The sequence below is a fragment of the Epargyreus clarus genome, unplaced genomic scaffold (genome assembly GCF_041222505.1).
Source record: "Epargyreus clarus isolate Ecla_fem2 unplaced genomic scaffold, WU_Ecla_fem_2.2 ptg000018l, whole genome shotgun sequence".
Lineage (NCBI taxonomy): Eukaryota > Metazoa > Arthropoda > Insecta > Lepidoptera > Hesperiidae > Epargyreus > Epargyreus clarus.
Window position 1 is genome coordinate 2,502,415 of NW_027332226.1, and position 19,867 is coordinate 2,522,281.

Sequence of the window (19,867 nt, forward strand, 5' to 3'; positions counted from 1 at the left end):
TTTTATTTTTTAATGTTAATACTAAAAATAACGAATTTAGTACAATAATAAATTAATAATAGATAAACATTTTTTGATTTTTTAGTCGAGACGGCAATAATACAAAACTCCTGCGGAATAACTACGGGCAACCAAATAGAATGAGACGTAAACAAATGTCATTGGTATTATTACAATTTAGTTTGAACAGGAGTAATAAAATTTTTTATAGGTATATCATAGATTAGTAAAGATTACTCACTCCTAACTAGAAAATGTGCCCAGTTTTGAGAATTGAAATACTTGCGTAAAAAAGTTTTGCCACGTCTCCGTGCTAAAGTATCCCTAAAATATTTGAAATAATTATTTATTTATTATGTAAATTACGCAGTATTAGTTATTTATTCGTAAATTTTCTCTAAAAATGTTTTTATTTGTTAAGAATTCAAAAAAAGAACTTACGATAATAAGCCATTTGTGGCTTCATTCAATGTCAAGGCGACGAAGTATCTTTACTAATCTATGAGGTATATAGACAATGTTCAATTGAAATTATTGTAAGAATTAAGACTAAACATGTATAAGATCATTTATTAAAAAAATAACATTTAATCGCGACTGACAATGCTTAATTTTGTAGATTAAGTGAGATCGACATTCAAAAATCAGGGATTTACGCGTTTTTTAAAGCTTAAGTAATTACATTAGCAAATTTCGGCTACACTATGGGATTCAACTATCAATTAATGTAATTATACTATATATAGTACAACTACGATCATGAGTGTAGGGGTCAGCTAAGGGTCGGCTAGCTAACCGAGCCTAGCTGCCCCCTGTGAACGAGCCCCTGCAGCCAGCTTGCTGCAGCGGCGGCTACCAGGATTGCAGGTACCAAGGAGAAGTAGATTTTTTTATAATATAGAAGTAGCAAACGAGCATCAAGACCTCCTGATGTTAAGTAGCCCCTGCGACTCATGGACATCCATAATTGATGCCAGATAAGTCTCTAGCGAACTAAGGTTGCGGAAGAAGCGGTCCGCCCTGGGTCTCCGACCCTGGGTGGCCCCCAAACACAGTTGCTAAAAAGGTCGTAAGAACCAACCAATCTGAAAAATCTGAATAAGTCAGTGAAAAAAAAGGTCACCGGAATCATATGTATATCATATTTTTCGGCGAATAAGCCTATGATATTTGTAAAACTTTTTACACTGGGGGCCTCCATTCAACTTTCCGCCCCGGGCCTGCGACGACCTTAGTCCGCCACTGAAGAGAGTCCCACCTGAGGTCCAATATAGATGCTTTGCTACCCTTAAAGACTAAAAGTTGGAACACTTTGGATAAGAATGTCTCTATTACCGCTATTTTTAAATCATATATCGCAGTAACACTTAACACTATTATTATAAGCAGATATAGACGTGATGCAGATGCAGATATGATGGTGTGGGCATACACTTAGATTTTTTACGCTACAACATTTATGCCTCATCTCAGAGAAAATTACGACGTTACTAATGTCTTACTAAAGTGAGAATTTACTAATATAACTACATTACGTACCTCTGCTTATACCTTAATAGGTATAAGCAGGGGTAGATAGCGATAATATACCTCAGTAGGTGAGTAGAGGATAGATAATTATATATATACTAGTTTTAGAGTAGCGGTCGAACATAATTTTAATAAAAAAATTCTGTTACTGCCAAGCCAAAACAAAACACATTGGTTGCCAAACAAAAGAGAAAGAGTTACAAAGCTGTTTTGTCTTTCCCTATTTACATTTTCGAGTCACCCAGTGGTAAAAATTCACTCATTTTAAATTTCCAATAGGTATTTATTTTCCAAACCATTGATAGCAATAAAGTTCAACATAATTAGGTACCAAACAGGACAGAAAAAGATACGAGAAATAGTTTATTGAATAACCGTTTGTCTTAATCTATTTACCTATACTAAATGATGATCATAATGATGATTAGTTGAAATATGCCCAATGTCATAATACTCATAATTAGCGATAATCTGCGGCCGTCCTAACTGAACCGGGAATCACCTTCACCTGAGCGGGTAACGTCACCGCACTTGATTAGGAAGCCGATTTTCCAATCAGTGGCCAATCACATAATTGTAATTGCTACGGAACCGACCACTCCACGCCCCTGGCCCGCCCGCGTCCGGCCGTAGCCGCGTTTAATTCGTTTGTGTGCGTTGCACCTTTTAGTTTTAAGACTATTGTCGCATTAACTGCGAGTTGGCTGTATGTTTGAGGCTATGATGTAAACGGTTTGCAATATTTTTCGTGTTTTTTTAGTGCACAGATAATCGTATACAGTTGGTGTAGTAGGATATGGTCAGGAAACATTTTTAATCCTGAATAATTGGAAAAAATTGCTGTCCGAGTAATTATTTTGCTTGCTAAATTTTATACTGGTTAATCATTATTTAATGCCATGTGTTTACTGGCATATTTGATTAACAATGCTAACTTTTTATCAGTGAAGAATAAATATATGCTTATTACTTTTTTATAATGTGCAAGTAAGTTCTTTTATAATATAAGTGTAGCAGACAAGCATGTAGTCCATCTGAAGGTAAGTGCCTACTGCCGGCCATGGACATCTGTACAATCAGAATTCTACCCGAGGTCGACCACAGATCTACCCCTGAGGTCTAAAGCTAGAATGCGTCGAAAAAGTATGTCTTCCTTACCACACCCTTCAAACCAAAACGCAACAGCGTTTAACACCGCTGTTATTAGGCAGAAATAGGTGTGGCAGTGGTAGCGCCGGAGTCGAACCACTGAGAGTTCTACACATTTAAACGTTTGTCACGAGAATTGAGCTTATGTTTCAAACATATTTGAGTTTTGAAATCTATCTATATATATAAAAGCGAAAAGATACTCACGTTCAAAACGTATTAATCAAGGTTTTGACTAAACTACTGAATCTACAATCATGAAATTTGGAATATAGCTTCATTTTATAATGTAGATGCGCACTAAGAACGGATTTTTTGATATTCCACCGTTAAGGGGGTGAAATTGGGGTTGAAAGTTAGTATGAAAGTCCGTCAGTTTTAAAGCAAACTGGATGAAAATATGTATATAGCTTTCTAATTTAAAGTAATAAAGATCTAACCTAAGGGTTTTTCCAAAATCAACCCTAAAGGTGGTTAAATAGGGGTTGACAGCTTATTTTAAATTTTGCCATTTTGGAAGCCAGCGCTATGAAAGTTAGCCATTGCTTTACTGGTTAGATATAATAGAACTTTAGTTCTAACGTTTTTGGAAAATCAACCCCTATGTAGGTTAAATAAGGGTTGTAAGTTTGTATGGAATTCCCCCAGTTTTGATATAAACTCTATGAAAATCGGTATTTGGGTTTTCGATTAAAAATAATTATATATTTATTTCACTATTTTTGGAAAATCAACCCTTAAGTTGGTTAAATAAGGGTTGACAGCTTATTTTAAAATTTGCCAATTTGAAAGCCAGCACTCTGAAAGTTAGTCATTGCCTTGCTGATTAGATATAGTGAAACTTTAATTCTACCGTTTTTGGAAAATCAACCCTTATATAGGCTAAATAAGGGTTGTAAGTTTGTATGAGAGTCCCCCAGTTTTCATGTCAACTGTATAAAAATCGGTATTTGGGTTTTTGATAGAAAATAATTAAATACCTATTTCACCATTTTTGGGAAATCAACCCTTATGTTGATAAAATAGGGGTTGATAGTTATTTTAAAATTTTCCAATTTGAAAGCCAGCACTATGAAAGTTAGCCATTGCCTTACTGATTAGATATAGTAGAACTTTAATACTACCGTTTTTTGGAAAATCAACCCTTATTTAGTTTAAATAAGGGTTGTAAGTTTGTATGAATGTCCCCCAGTTTTAATGTAAAGTGTACAAAAATCGGTATTTGGGTTTTCGATAGAAAATAATTAAATACCTATTTCATTGTTTTTGGAAAATCATCCCTTAAGGTCGTTACATGGGGGTTGGAATTTTATTTCGAACTCCGTTAAAACTTGCATTTGGCTTTCCTGTTGGAAATAATAGAACTTTTTTAATACCATTTATGGAAAATCTACCCTTAAGAGGGTAAAATAGGGGTGGAAAGTTAATTGGGAACTGCAGATTTTGAACCAAAGTCCATGAAAATTGGTTTTCAGCTTTCTGATTGAAAATAAGTGAACACCTATTTTACCGTTTTTGGAAAATCAACCCTTAAGTTCAAGAACTTTATTTTAAAATCCGTTAATTTGGAAACAAGGATTGTGAAAATAGCATTTAACTTTCTGGTTCGAAATAATAGGGCTTCTTTAACACCGTTTATGGACAATCTACCCTTAAGGTCGTTAAATAGGGGTTGGAACTTTATTTTATAAACCGTTAATTTGAAACCAACCACTATGAAATATTATCATTAGACTCGATGAAGCATCTGAGTCACTGTTTTTTAGATCAACCCTTAAGACGGCTATAAAAGGGTATATGCTTTATGCCTTTCTGTTTACACATCTGTTTCAGCAATTATAGCAACTCAACAATCAACCCCATTAGGGTACCTACTATAAGTAAAGAAAGTTTCTTTAAAAACCGTTATTGAAGTTACTTCCTTTGGCGTGTCTGGAAAAAGAACAGAGTGCAGAAAGGTTTAGTGTAGGGCGAAATTCCACGGGCCGACGTAACATATATTTTTAACATGGGAATGTATTTCGCGTCCTGAAGTGCAGAACAGCGGTTTTTTAGGGTTCCGCACCTAAAGGATAAAAACGGAACCCTATTACTAAGACTTCGCTGTCTGTTCGTCTGTCCGTGTGTCACAGGGCTCTATCTTTGGAACCGTAATAGATAGACATTCGAAATTCTTACAGAGGATGCATAACGGTGGCCTCTATAACAACAAATACTAAAAATAAAAAAAAGTTGAAAACAAAAAGGATTGATTGAAAAAAAATGAAAACTTTGGTTGTACGGAACCCTTCAGGTGCGGGTTTGACTTGCGCTTGGCCAATTATTAGTAACGCGTAGACCCGCGGGCCACAAGGGAAAGTCGCGGGCCACCACACCACCCGTGGATGTCGGGTTGCCGATCGCTGGTGTTGAATATTAGCTTAGGAATAGGAATGTTTTTGAAATTCTACTAAGGAGGTAAAAGAAGTGTTATATGTATGTATACGGGAATCTTTTAGGTTCGAAGTTAGAAACGTGAAATTTCAGATAACGTCTATTCAGACAAATGCACGACAACGCGGACGGGTGCAAATTTCATATATGATAATGCGTAACTTTAATCAAATTGGCCTACATTATGGTATACTGATTAGGTACATTGCAACTACTTTGGACACACTGCATGCCAACATTTTATCCTGCCGTGGAGTATGGTTGTGGTTATGTGTGGATTAGTGATGGTGATGTGGTAGACACATAGACCTTGGATTAAAATTTTGGGCTAGAACAGGGCTACAGTATCCCCTGCCTGTCATACGAGACTAAAGGGGGACTTTTGGAGTTGCGGGCGGCAAGAATGGGAGCTCTAACCGCCCAGCCAGAGACCCTGGAAAGAACCACTGTAAAACAAGACCCCATATAACATGGACGGTTCTTATGAAATAGTGTATCCTACGTGAAACTTATATTTTAAAGAAAGTTTCATAACAGTCCACTAATTAGAGTTATAGTGTATGTTTCTGAAGAAAGCTTGACCAATTTAGGTACAAAGTGACGAAAAAAAAAGCTTTTATTAACTAAATATTAATGCTACTTTATCGTTTAAAATTGTTAAAGGTTACAAATTTACGGTTACAGTTATTTGTATGTCATATCATATTTTTTACGCGGGCGAAGCCGCGGGTTCTGCTAGTGTTATATATTATTTCGGTGCCTATACGACAGATTCTTTGGATAAGCTCATCAGCAGTGACATTAGTTTGTGTTTAAGATGTTAGAATAAGACTTGGATGAATTTAACTTTATTCACAGAAATCACATATTTTTTTATATTTCTATTGAAAGTCTCGCGTAAGCAGTGAACTGTCTCGCATACAATCAGCAGTGAGACAAATACCTTAAATCAATGTTGTAGGTATAACCACTGGCCTTTTCGTAATTGGTAACTTTGTAGTATGGTAATAGTTTAGTGAGTCCTTTTGTAGTGCATAGGCACTCGCTATACAGTTAAGCCATTTGAATATGTTAGAATTGATAAATAAACATTGAATTTATTATCTGTTACTCTGTTTATATCACTGTTCTTATGTTTTGGCAGTATCGATTTTTAATTAAATGTAATCTGGTTTATCAAGCTGTATTATTTGCACAATTTCCTACAGTTCTCTCATGCCAATAAAATATCTAGAGAAAACTACTTTTACCAGTTATCAATCAGGTCTTATGTCATGTGGTTACTGACACTCAGGGCCGAATTATGAGTGACCTAGAATACGACATTAATTTGATCATAGATGCATTGCTACCCCAAAGCTAGAATACCTTTCTATAGACGTGCCAGGCTAGGAATAAACAGGTTGAAACACAAAGCTCTACTGCAACATTATAAACATACTCGTAGGCATGACAATGGTGCTGCTACAGTGGAACTATGACAAGATTTCTCCTTATTAATTTTTCCCCCTTTGTATACTTATCTGATCCAAGTTATTCCAAAAAATATGATGGCTTACTAAATGATAAATTAATTAATCTGTTGACTGAACTCTACCAAAATAGAAAAAAAAAACAAATCGATTAAAATTCTTACATCAAAGCGTCATAGATTAGTAAAGATTACTCACTCCTAACAAGAAAATGTACCCAGTTTTGAGAATTGAAATACTTGCGTAAAAAAGTTTTGCCACGTCTCCGTGCTAAAATGTCCCTAAAATATTTGAAATAATTATTTATTTATTATGTAAATTACGCAGTATTAGTTATTTATTCGTAAATATTCTCTAAAAATGTTTTTATTTGTCAAGAATTCAAAAAAAGAACTTGCTAATAAGCCGTTTGTGGCTTCATTCAATTTCAAGGCGGCGAAGTATCTTTACTAATCTATGCAAAGCGTAAACAATTTCGCCCAATCGTACATTAGCCTTAAACATCAATAGTGAATCGCAATTCTGTATCCATTAGTCGATTTTACGATTGCAATTCGAAAACCACTTGAACGTAAGTATATAAATAACATGTTGTAAATAACGATAAACTGGGACGCCTCTCGTGCCATTGGCACTAGGGCGGGCGGCAGTCCGTTGCCAGATAGGGCGCGTAAATGTATTAGAATTACGCAAACGTACTGAAAAAAATATTGTAAATTGTTTTTTTAATTTCTATTGTCTGTGGTTGTGTTCCGTGTTTGAAATGGGTGCGGAGGACTCTATGGATGCTAACACGTTGGCGTCGGTTGAATTCGAAGTGTATGGCCAGGTGCAAGGTTTGTTTTTTATAATATAAGAAGTAACAAATTAAAAGTTTAAATATTAAATAAGTAGGTAATATAACATAAAACAAAGCACATTTCGAAATTACTTTATTGTTGGAAATTATTTATTCGATTTATTTTATCTGATTTTCCAAAAAGTCCTTTTCGGTAGTTTACAGACTGACTGTATAGAATTGTAGAAATCTAAAACAGCCCCTTAAATATTCCATTTAGTATATTACCTGAATTCCTGAAAATACATGATAGTTTCTTAGTGTAACTTAGACCCTAGCTTTGCGTTATATGTATGTATATAATTGGAAATGTCTGTTAAGTCATTGCTACGTACTTTTTTGGTTTGAATTTTAGCTACCATTCCTCTATTCGTACACAGGTTCGCACACACCAGGTACTATGAAGTTCTGATACCCGAGTTCCACGACTAGTTCCATAAATTTAAGGATCACAGTATTATTTCTATTTTTTCACACTGAAGTAGTTTGCATATTTATTAAAAACAATGTACATAATAATTTACTTGTTTAAATTTCACGGTTATTAATCCAATGTTTGTGATATCTTGATGCACAATTATCACAAGTTAAAATCAAGTTACTTTTTGTGACGTACATACTGCAAAAGTAATTAATTTCGATAAGATAGTACCTAATATGCAACAGTGCAATACTTGAAGATGTATTTTTGAGATTTTTATACACTTTACATAATAGTTACCTAGTGCTATGAACTTGGGGTATGAGGTGACCCGGGTTCGAACTCCAGGTTCAGTAAACCTGAATAACAACTCTAATTTATATAAATATACAATATACATTTTCAAAGGTGTTGCATGCTCGATTGCTACATCTATATTATAATAAAGCCACGCAATCCAAGTCCTACTAAGCCAAGTGGATTACCTCCGGCATTCACATTGACTTATTATGGATTTAAGAGATTTCATTTACCTCTAAAAACCTTATGAAAAATTTCTTGTTTGTTCCTTAAATTGTTCCCCCTCATTTTTCAACACTAATAAGGTTAATAATGACCGATGTTTTTGAAAAATATTAGGTACGTAGGGTTCTTAGGGAGGTTGAGGAACATTGAAAAGAGACGCTCAATAGTTGAAATACCAGTGACTTTTATTTGAAATCATGAACATAATATATCAAATTAATCAGTAGCTTTTCAAATTTACGTACTAATTTGTCAATCTTATTATCAAAGCAATTAAATGCGGATTAGTCATTATTCATTGCAGATTACTTACATTTTATTTATGGTGGTATTAAAATAAAGTGTAGTTCGAGACGTCGGTTTATTTTATGAGATAGAACAGTGATATCATTTTTACGTAAAATGTACATGACAAATGATATCGATTCGTTACGATTATGAGGGATCAGTCGATATTTAAACAGTGATGTCATTTTTATGCCAAAAGTAAAATAAACGTAACTTAGCTTTTAAACTATTGTCGTCGAAATTCGATAAATAGTTATGATATTTTTTAATTAAAGTTTACTAACTAAACTAAATCTTTAGCACTGTATTGTAATTACAAAAAAAATATACTTGCTAAAAGAAACTAGCACAAACAAACGATCTACAAACGATAGATTTACTTCTGCTGTGCGTAAACTAAACACATAGTTACTACGTAGTTGGTGTAGCTCCCAAACAAAAAAGTAAATCGCTTAACTAACAAAAGGCAACTAGAAAGTATTATAAGAACAAATCCCGACTGTTTAAAAAGTTAGCGTATGTAACTCCTAATTTTTTTAAGAATCTAACGGCATCTCATATTTTAAAATCTGTCAAACTGTTTGGGCATAAGCTTTTTAGTAATATATAAGACATAATTATGTACCTACATATAAACGCTCGGAAAATGTTTTCTTTTGCAGTTGTTTATTTGCGTAAAGTGTACGATATGCAACCGTGTGATTTCTATCTCCATTTTAATCATAATGCACATTTGTTGATAAGCAGGAATACGGTTACGTGGAATCCTATCAGAGTATTGCCGGAAGACGTATCTGATTGTCTAACTGACTTTATCTTTATTTGTCTTATTTCTAATCATGTTTTGATCATTTCTTATGTATTCTCTGGTCTATTTTAAGGTCTGATTCGTTTGTTTGTTTAACAATTTCTTAACAGTAAATAAAGTTTGGTATTTTGTTCATCAATAAATTTTTATAACATAAAATAATTACAAAAAGATTTACCCGAGGTACTTACATAATACTCGTATATAAAGCTTGAAAATGTAAAGCGATCTTTTTCATGAGTTTTTTGACGTGTTATATCAATTTATCCGCAAGATACGTATTATAATGTTTTTTGTGGTGTTATCTGGTAAATAAAGAATATGTGTGTTCCGCGAATTATATCCTCTTTTTGGTAAAGTTTTATTGCTCTTATAGAGTCACGTAGTTATCCTAGAACTTGATATAAGGCACTGTAGTCGAGGTCTAGATTTTATTAATTTTTTAACCACATTTGGTTTATAAATTTTTATTCGATTTCTCATATAAAACAACTAAATCTCAAATGTGGTCTGCTAGTTTCATAACTAGATGTAAAGTCATTCAGAAAATCTTTACATCCTTCTGAAACGCACTGTTTTTCAAATCGGTTATTTTTGTAACCATGAAACATTACATAATATTACTTTCAGAAAGTCTAGACTAGACTTGAAAATAGTTTTCAATGCCGTCCAGTCATCTACTTTCGCATACATAGGTGAAATCACATGCATCGCTTGGCACAGACTCCGGACGCTAATGACTATCTAATATGAAAGATAGCTACCTAAAATTTGTCGATAGACATGTTTGTGTTTTGATGTTTTGTAGAATTTATATTAGATAAACTTTTTTATTGTTCATTCTGATCTTTTTTGGGGAACTACAAAATAAATAAGTAAGTAAAACCAGCCTTACATAAAAAATCTCAATCTAATGTTACTTTTCAGTTTTCGACTAAATTTAGTATTTAATTGAGCATGACTTTTGATTATGTGAGTCTAATGTTAAACACACGAAAGTTATGTGCCTATTAAAAATATTTTCGTACGTACTTAAATAACTCGCTTTATATAAGCAAGACATAAGTCACGTTATTTAAATGCGTTAGAGTTGTAAGGTAGAGCACTAAGAAGCACCACACCACACCATTTAAGGCAGAATATAGCTGCGTTTGACACTGATATAGGGTCAAAATCCGTGAGGTAGTGGTATCACTCAAGTAGAACCATCACTATTCCTACCACTTTTAAATACTATACTCGTAGCATTATGAGCACTTAGTTTAGTTGTTGTTGTTGTGGGACATTGATTGTCTTCATAGGAAGCATAGCATGTGCGATAAACTTAATATAAGTCTCCTCAATGAAAGTTTGATGATGATTTGGCTGCATGTTTCCTTGTTTCTTCCACAACGTAAAAACAAAAGCAATGCAATTAGGCAACGGGTGTCGGTGATCGAGTTGAGACGTGTGATATAATTAGCTGATACCGATACTAATTGGGTCGTTGTCAATGAGCGATTTGGGCGTGACACAAGGTTATGGTTGATGGACTCAACATTAATTAGGTTCTTTTTTAGATGACCTTAGGCGGATCACACAGCAATTTGTCGTGGATGATGTAGGGGGGTTTAATTTAGATTTTAATGTAATAACCTGATGTAAAGCCGCTACCGCCCAGGGGCATCTGTACCCTTACCATGAGTTTTAAAAACATCCCATAATTTTTTGTTACGTTTACTCAATCCATTATTCTGTTCCGTTAACAAATACCAAAACAGTAATATTTGTAAAAACTTAAAAACTCATGGGAACTGTAATAAACTCTATATAGATTAGGAAAGAATTTCGTTAAATCGCCAGAAAATCTCAGTAGGATTAGTCCTACTCGAGGTCCACCACAAGTGCGTTTCTACTCCAAAAAACTAAGTTGGATAAGTACCTATGTCCTTTACGACATCTTTCAAACCAGAAAACGGCGGCGCTTGTCTTAGGGTAGGCACAGGTGCTGATTGGTTAATGAAGATAATATTTTTATATTTCCAGGTTGTTACTTCACAAAGTATTGCAAGGAGGTAGCAGAGACACTGGGCATTGGGGGATGGGTCAAGAATTCCAAGAAGGGCACCATTGTTGGCAAACTGGAGGGCATCAAGTCACAATTGGATCAGATGTCAGTATTTTATTTTGAGATTCTATTGTAACTTTTTTTATAATATAGAAGTATAACCAGAAGAGCATGTAGTTCATCAGATGGTAAGCGGCTACTGTCGCCCATGGACATCAGTAACTAGCCCCAGATAAGATTACATATTCCTACGTGAGGTCGGCCACAAATGCGCCGCTACCCCTGAGGACTAATCTGGAACGCCTTGTAAAAGTATATCTCCCTTACCACACCCTTCAAACCAGAACACAGCAGTGCTTATCACTACTATGATTAGGTAGAAATAGGTGTCACTACAAAGAGTTCTACTACTTTCAACTTGTTATCTTACAAACGATTGAACCTATTTTGAACCGGCTGAGTTTGCAAAGAACTTTATAAAGAGTCATATAGACTGCTTTTCAGTATGGTTGCCACATGTTTTTGCAGCAAAATATATTTTTTGTAAACAATTGCAAATCTATCGACGTCCGAAAGCGACATGTCAAAATTTTTTATTACATATACGGCTTTAGATTGCTCATACACTGATGCCTATATAAGATTTTTCTTTAAATATGATGTACTTTACTAGATTTACCAATCGTATAAGAGAACAAGTATAACAATTACAGGGAATAGGTGTCGTAAATGCTATCTCATGGGGAAGGTACCTTAAGTCGAAAAACAGTTTGCGTGCTAAATTAATAATAATAAAGTATTTATATTATGTAGTGTATGTAGTATATTTATTACTATTATCCAAAACATATCTAATATTATTGCTTAAATTTTGAAAAAACTGTTGACTGGAAGTTCGTAAAAAATAAGACGTCTTTTTACGTTTAACTTTATTGATCAAAAATTGGTGCCTATTTAACTAAAAGCCTTAACTAGAACCATTACAGTCTTTATATTGATAGAGGTTAAATACGTACTAACTTTATCGATTAGTTCCGGAACGGACTCTACTTTGTTGGAATAATTGATTTTCAATTCATTGTCAATGACCCAAAGGAATAATAGTCAAGTAAAAAATGTATTCAATCACTTTATTTGGTTAATTGTTTCTTTATTTTTCGATAAATTTGTCGGTAGTTACTTTTTATTGATTTGTATTCAAAGACATACCTAAACATCTTTATAAATATAAAGACGTTCTTAAATGTTTAAGAAAAATACATCTAATAATTGTTGAACCAAATTGAGTGGTAAGGGAGCAATACATATCCGAGGCGTTCCAGCTTAGTCCTCAGGAGTAGCGGCGCATCTGTGGCCCCCTCATGTAATCCTATCATATCTACAGATGTCCATGGGCGGCAGTATCCACTTACCATAAGGTGGACTGCATGCTTTGCTTTTTGCCAAACTTTTTTTAATACAGGAATAGCAGATCGCCTATATTAAAAAAAGTTTGGAATATACGTTTAGTGTTGATGACAATGCATGATTAGATTAGTGACGTACAAGCATTTGTCTCAAAACTCGTTATCAGGTTACTCATCTGCATATCAAATGAAATTCCAAATAAATTGCTACCTCAAGTCAAGATTATATTTACGGATTAAGAGATCTAGACGCTAAGTGGATTTACTTGATGACATTGGGATAAAAATAAAAATTACCAAATCTGACGTCTGGGTCTAAGTGGCATTAACATTCACCATAATCTTATCACATCATAATGTCAAAAACTTATTACCCCCCGCAGACAGGTAAAAAAGAACAAGCATATTAATGTAAAGTAAGTTGTGAATAGAAATGATGCTATTTGTTGTGGTAACTACAAAAACGTTTGAAGGTGGTAGAGCTCTTTGTGGTTCGACCCCGGTTAACTCCGGTAGGACTACCGTCAAAAGGGGGGCTTTGCCTAAAAGAGGGGTTGATTATAGATGTCGATAAGCGGCAGTAGCCGTTTTTCATCGGGAGGACAGCTCGATTGGTACTTCTGTTATAAAAAATGCAATAGAATAACTGACATCGTACGCATCATCCCCTCTAATTGCATTGTAGTTGCAATGAAGTCAGTATTATCCACATTTTTGATTTAGTTGGCAAAATGTGGAATATTCCGGCACATTTTAAACGTGGTATAATCATCTATGGTTTGACTCCTGCTGCACCACTGCCACACCTATTTCAGCCTTATAATAGCAGTGTTAAGTGTGCTGTGTTCTGGTTAGAAGGGTGTGGTAAGGAAGACATCCTTTTTCTAGGCATTCCAGTTTAGTCATGAGGGGTAGCGGCGCATCTGTGGCCGACCTCAGGTAGGAATCTAATTTTATCTGGGGTAGACCACAGCATCGATGGGTGGCAGTAGCCACTTACCATCAGGTGGACTGCATGCTCGTCTGCTACTCCTATATTATAAAAAAATAGTGTGAATAAAAATATGCATATTCATATCCACCTGTCCACACTATCATTGTGACGTCATAACAGTACGTCAAAAAATTTCTAAGTATACATATAAAAAAGGTAACACAGTAATATTAAAAAAACAGTATCAAATGAGGGCGAACTTACGTCGCAGACTGTACGGTACTTTTTTGGATGTCGAGTATTGATATGGTGTCGTAATCCACGTAAATCTAAATGGAATACAACTGATTATCGTGGCGGATATAAATCAGATTTGCATTTTCCTGTTTTTGTATTTACTAATTAAATAAATTTGACTTTTTCCTTTATAACTTTATAACTGCTTCCATTTCTAACTGCAGATAGGATTAGCCCTTGTGGACTGAATAGGTGTCTCTTATCAAATCCTTCCAAAATAAACTCAGCAGCACTTAATATTTTGTTATTAGGCAAAAATACCATAGGTGAAGTGCTTTTGGTATAATGGTATTTTATTAAATGAGATAGACAATGCAATATTTTCATTTATTATAAAGGTTAACGAACCATGGTAGTGTTGGCCAAAACAAATGAAAAAAGTCAATAAATTAAATAAAGCTGTTCAAAGTTAAGCAACGTTGGCCGAGGTCGGGAACTGATGGGTGACCAACAGTAGATATTTTTTTCTTAAATAGATGTGACTATTGTGTATAGTGACTGATATAATAATACGGTCCATAAGATGTGTACAATATCTCTTGTATAATAAAAACGAGCGAAGCCACTTACAAATTAGATTAGAACTTCTATCACACAATCAATCAAGGAGTGTTGATATTAGGCATGGATAAAAATAGCCAGACTAATTGAAGTGATATATTGGTACGTAAATAAAGTTCTTATCAATTCATTTTAATATGGATTATAAATTTCGTTCCGATAAGTTTTTATTGAGTGTCAGTCTACGAATTTCATAAAACATCCGTCATATAGATATCCTATCGTTTTGTTATGTTATATACTTCTATCAGAATCCTGCTTATTTTTTTTTTTAATTTAGGGTTCCGTACCCAAAGGCTAAAAACGGCTCTGTCAAGGGCTCTATCTCTTGAACCGTTATAGATAGACACATTTTTTTCAGATGAACAAAAAAATATATAAATGATGGTTTCCTATGTACGGAACGCAGACTGAAATGCATGCATTTTAGCGGTGGGTCGTTGAAGTTTTTTCGGTCAACGAAACGTCAACGTTAATTTCCATTGATCAACTAGTTGATCAACTAGTTAATTTCGTCAACGAGTTAACGTGTTACTAATTTCAACTTGCATCAATAATAAACGGTTTTTAACTATGCTGCAACGATCAACGCTTCTCTACTGAAGTGCGGTAAATGTTATTTTAGAAACAATTTGACGTAGTGCGTGTTATTAAATATCAATATCAAGAATTGATAATTATAATTATTTATTAGGAAATAGTTCGATATGTTCTACATAATTGGAGTTTAAATTATGCTATTATACCGACAATCAAGCTCGTCTGCTACTCGTATATTATAAAAAAAAATAACGTAAGTTTAATTCTAAACAAAATACAATTTTACGTTGAAAATAACGAAACGTTCCGTTTAACGTCGTTGACGTAACGTTGATTCGTTGAACGGTTGATTTAACTTGTTCGTTGATTCAACGACCACCGTTACAAAATACAATTTACGTTGAAAATAACGAAACGTTCCGTTCAACGTCGTTGACGTATTTAACTAGTTAATTTCTATTGGGTTAACGTTGATTCGTTGAAAGTGAATCAACGGTTGATTTAACTAGTTCGTTGATTCAACGACCACCGCTAATGCATTTCTATAGCTAATACCAAGAAAACAAAATAGTGATACGGAATATTCCATGTCAGAGTTCGACTCACACTTGGATAATTATTAAATACGATCGAATACTCATGTAGATTATTAAATAATGTTAAGTACTACTTGAGAGACATTTTTATAAAAGCCAATGAGAAATGGATATGCGGTTTATCTGATGGTAAGTGGTCATTGCCACATTTAGTGTAATAAACTCTACCATGGAATCAAAAGATGGCAGAACCCTTTGTGGTTCGACTCCGGTGGCACAACCGGACCTTATGTACCGGAAAGCACTTATGTATTTTAAATTGAAGGTCGAGGTGAAGGGACTCATTATCAAGCGTCCTATCTTAGTTATTATTGCACCCGTGGCCGACCTCAAAACCTTTTAATCAATTTGTAACTTTAATCCTTTTGGGGTTGATTTAATTTTGATGGTTGATTAGTGGCGACAATGGCTACCTACAAGTGGCTGACTGACTCCATGCTCGTTTTCTGATTCTTTAAAAACGTATTCTTTATTTTATTAAAAATGTTATATGTAAAAAAAAAATTAAAAACTTGTTCTTTCAGGATTGACTGGCTGAGTACCACTGGCTCCCCAGGATGCAAGATCGAGAAGTGTGATCTGACCAACTGGGCGTATACCACCAGGATAGCCTACACCAACTTTAGCATACGATTCTGAAGCTGTGACGTGAAATAAACATTTTTACGATTTCACATTTTTGTTTTATTTTTGACGTTATGGATGGATGGAGCAGGTGGACTTTAGGTTTAGTAGTAGATAATGCAGTCTAACTAATGCTACGTACAGTTAAGTGGCCAATGTAGTTCATAGATAAGATGCTTAAAAGTTAGCTTACATTTCGTTCGTTTAGAAGCCTTGCTAAAAATAAGGAATTTATTAAAACACCTTATATATAGTTTTGGAAGATGCAAGAAAACTATATGAGCTTTAATTATTTTTTCCTTATTTAACATAAAGTATTTGACGTGTATTATAAGTCGAAACATATTAAACAGATTAAGCTGCTACGAGTCTGAATAAGGTGAAGCGCTACTTGTAGCTGTAGGGGATAGGACATATTTCAAAATTTATTTCCTACTGCTTTCTTTAAATGTAGGAAAGTTGGCAAGGACATTCGGACCCTTTTATTTTTTTGTTTACGAGGGGAAAACCTTCAGAAGGTACCAGGTGCCGTGGGAACGATGCAGGGTTATGTGGGATTCTAACCGCACTTAACAAGTATCCGTCCGCTGCGCTACGTAGAGGGCTCCGGGATCTCATCTCCAAAGGATCTCCAAAGGAACGCAACCAAAGTCCTCTTAGCGCGTTGCTCCGTCTGGCTCCGCCCAGGTGAGCTTGACGCTCGCCACACTGTTTGTGTTGAATGAGCTTATTAATTAATGACAATATGTTATGTAATGATATATGTAAGTATTAAAGACGCTCTATTATTTCAGTTTGGAGGAGGGACTCTCAACTTGGAAGAGGCCTTTACCTGCAGAGGGGTTCTTACAGAATAATTATACTAAAATATCTTAAATCAAATTATTTTTTTATGAAACTGTAACTATTACATAATAAACTAATAACTTTTTCGATACTAACAAAAAATAACTAACTTAGTAAAATTTATTTTTCTGGATGAAATAAAAGGATTTTTTATTTTTATTTATTTATTATTATTTCAGTTATTCAGCGGCATTCCATTTGAATCTATTTTGAATGACAATAATATAAACAACAATAATGCTGTAGGCATACCAAGTGACTCAATTAACAGTTTAATCTGCATTGTATGATTTAACTGCTACAGTGACGCCATGCTGAGATAAGACCGTCATAAACAATATCGAGAAACAATTTACAATTTACGACAAGTCTGCGATGTGGTAGGTATTCCGTACATATGAACACGCTTATACCTTCCTGTAGTCCTTCAAAGTCTCTGTTTATTTTAAAGATTTTTCACATATCTACACCTGTGTCTGCCTCATAACAGCAGTGTCTCTACAGTGATCAGAAGGTCGTGGTAAGGAAGAGTCAGTAAAACAAGGCAAGTCAGTAATTAAATCTTCAAGAGCAAGATCGCGTCTGTGGCCAAGCAGTTAGGTTTCCAATTCCAATTTCCAATTCCAATGTCCATGGACGGTAGTCATAACTTACATATAAATAAATAAAGATAAAATCATAAAATTTTCTACTTCATAAACTATACCAATTTGGAACAACTTCTCTGTCTATGAGCCTTCTCTTTTCTGACTTTATCTCGGATTTTATTCCTTCCCTCATATAAACTCTTTTAGATATCCAAAGAAAATCACTATAATTGTTGCTAATCGATGCACCAAGGATTAAAAAGCTGCTATAAATAACAATTTGATAATTCTGATTGATTGTATGTCAAAAATAAATCCGCAGACAAGTAAATCCTGTAACAACACCCATACCCTCTTTAGTGCAAGATAACGCACGTAACTCAAGATATATTGTCAATAGCATTCTCAATGAACTGACAAATTTATGAGAACTAACCCTGTTGAACCAACTTCAACCCTAACTTAACTTTATAAGGACGTCGGAGTTATCAACGATTTCGTCTCAACACTACTTCCAGGCCATAGAACTCCGGTTTTCTTCCATTCGTCTATAATTAGGTTTTATTCTTAGAAAGGATTTATCATTTGGGTAGTTTATCAATAATAGACGTGTATGTAAACAATGTGGAAACTCTGCGAATGATTCTAAAATTCTACATTTATTAGGTAAAGCTAACTCTACTGGTGATGTCAAACCATAAATATTTTTAATTCAACTTTTAATTTTAGCTTTAATTTTTTATGAGTATTAGCAAGGATTTAGTGTCAATAATAATAGTTACAAATAAAGCGCGTTCTTAATAGTAAAAAATTATATAAAGATTATTTAAAATACAACAAAAATGCGTTAATGAGCGTTAATGAGTTCATAAAGGTAATAGATAATAGATAATGGTAAAGCTTTTCGCGGTTTGACTTCAGCGGCACTTCTGCTACACTTAAATCCACACTTTGAAGGTGGTAGAACCCTTTGTGGTTCGACTCCGGCGGCCCCAGCGCCACATCTATTTCTACCTAATAACAGCAGTGTTAGGCGCTGCTGTGTTCCGGTTTGAAGGGTGTGGTAAGGGAGATATACTTTTCCGAGGCGTTCCAGCTTAGTCCTCAGGGGTAGCGGCGCATCTGTGGCCGACCTCAGGTAGGAATATCTAATCCTATCTGGGGTTGATTACAGATGTCCATGGGCGGCAGTAGCCACTTACCATCAGGTGGACTGCATGCTCATCTGCTACTCCTAAATTATATAAAAAAAAACTTAAATCTATGTTTTGGGGGCATTTCACCTAAATCACATCATCTCATCTTATCTCATGAGTTGACTGGTAAGAGTCCAATCTTATCTAGGATTAATCCCAGATGTCTTTAGGCGGCGGGACAACTTATCATCAGACGGTTGACTTGCGAAATATGTATGGAATCTGGGCAAACAAGTCCCGATTTTAGATGATCGTCAATCATATTCCATCAGGTGGTCTCGTCTACCTTGTATTCGCGTTATATCCATATAAAAATAAGATAAAGTATCAGCTAGACGGTGCGAATACGTGGAGATAAGGGTGATATAAGTATTGTGACATAATTTGTTATGACTGGAAATTCGGTGCAATAGAGATTATCGAAAATCGTGTACGAATTCGTCTTGTGTTCAATATCATATGAATTAATACAAGTTTATATAATGCAAACAGCTTCCAAAATGTATCTATCTGTTTATGGGCGTAGCTGTAGGTCCAGTCCATCTTCTATCAGCGGTTGGAGGTTCATTGCTGAACATAGGTGCCTATTAATTAGTGCTACCTCTTACTGGTCCTGATTCCAGCTGTCTCATTCAGGGAATCTGTTCACCTGACTAAGACCTGGGCTCGTTTTACCTACCGTAGTCATTCGAGTAACTTTCCCCAAGTTTTTTTTCTAATACTATTACAAAAATTCCTCCTGGAAAATATACAGGATTAGTCCTACCGT

General features: G+C 34.7%; 1 protein-coding gene across 1 annotated transcript; it reads left to right on the forward strand.

Annotated features, from left to right (window-relative positions):
- The first annotated feature begins 7,199 nt into the window (after positions 1 to 7,199).
- Positions 7,200 to 16,519, forward strand: LOC140749895 (acylphosphatase-2). The gene is made up of 3 exons (XM_073083133.1): positions 7,200 to 7,420; positions 11,490 to 11,616; positions 16,370 to 16,519. The coding sequence occupies exons 1-3, from the start codon at positions 7,348 to 7,350 to the stop codon at positions 16,482 to 16,484; spliced, it is 315 nt and encodes a 104-aa protein (XP_072939234.1). The 5' UTR covers positions 7,200 to 7,347; the 3' UTR covers positions 16,485 to 16,519.
- Positions 16,520 to 19,867: the final 3,348 nt, after the last annotated feature.

What these genes read in the sequence shown, in the direction of transcription:
- LOC140749895 (XM_073083133.1), top strand. Translation starts at nt 7,348, where the DNA reads ATGGGTGCGGAGGACTCTATGGATGCTAACACGTTGGCGTCGGTTGAA. An exon ending in AGTGTATGGCCAGGTGCAAG is followed by an intron (nt 7,421 to 11,489) that starts GTTTGTTTTTTA and finishes TTATATTTCCAG; the next exon opens with GTTGTTACTTCACAAAGTAT. An exon ending in AAGTCACAATTGGATCAGAT is followed by an intron (nt 11,617 to 16,369) that starts GTCAGTATTTTA and finishes TTGTTCTTTCAG; the next exon opens with GATTGACTGGCTGAGTACCA.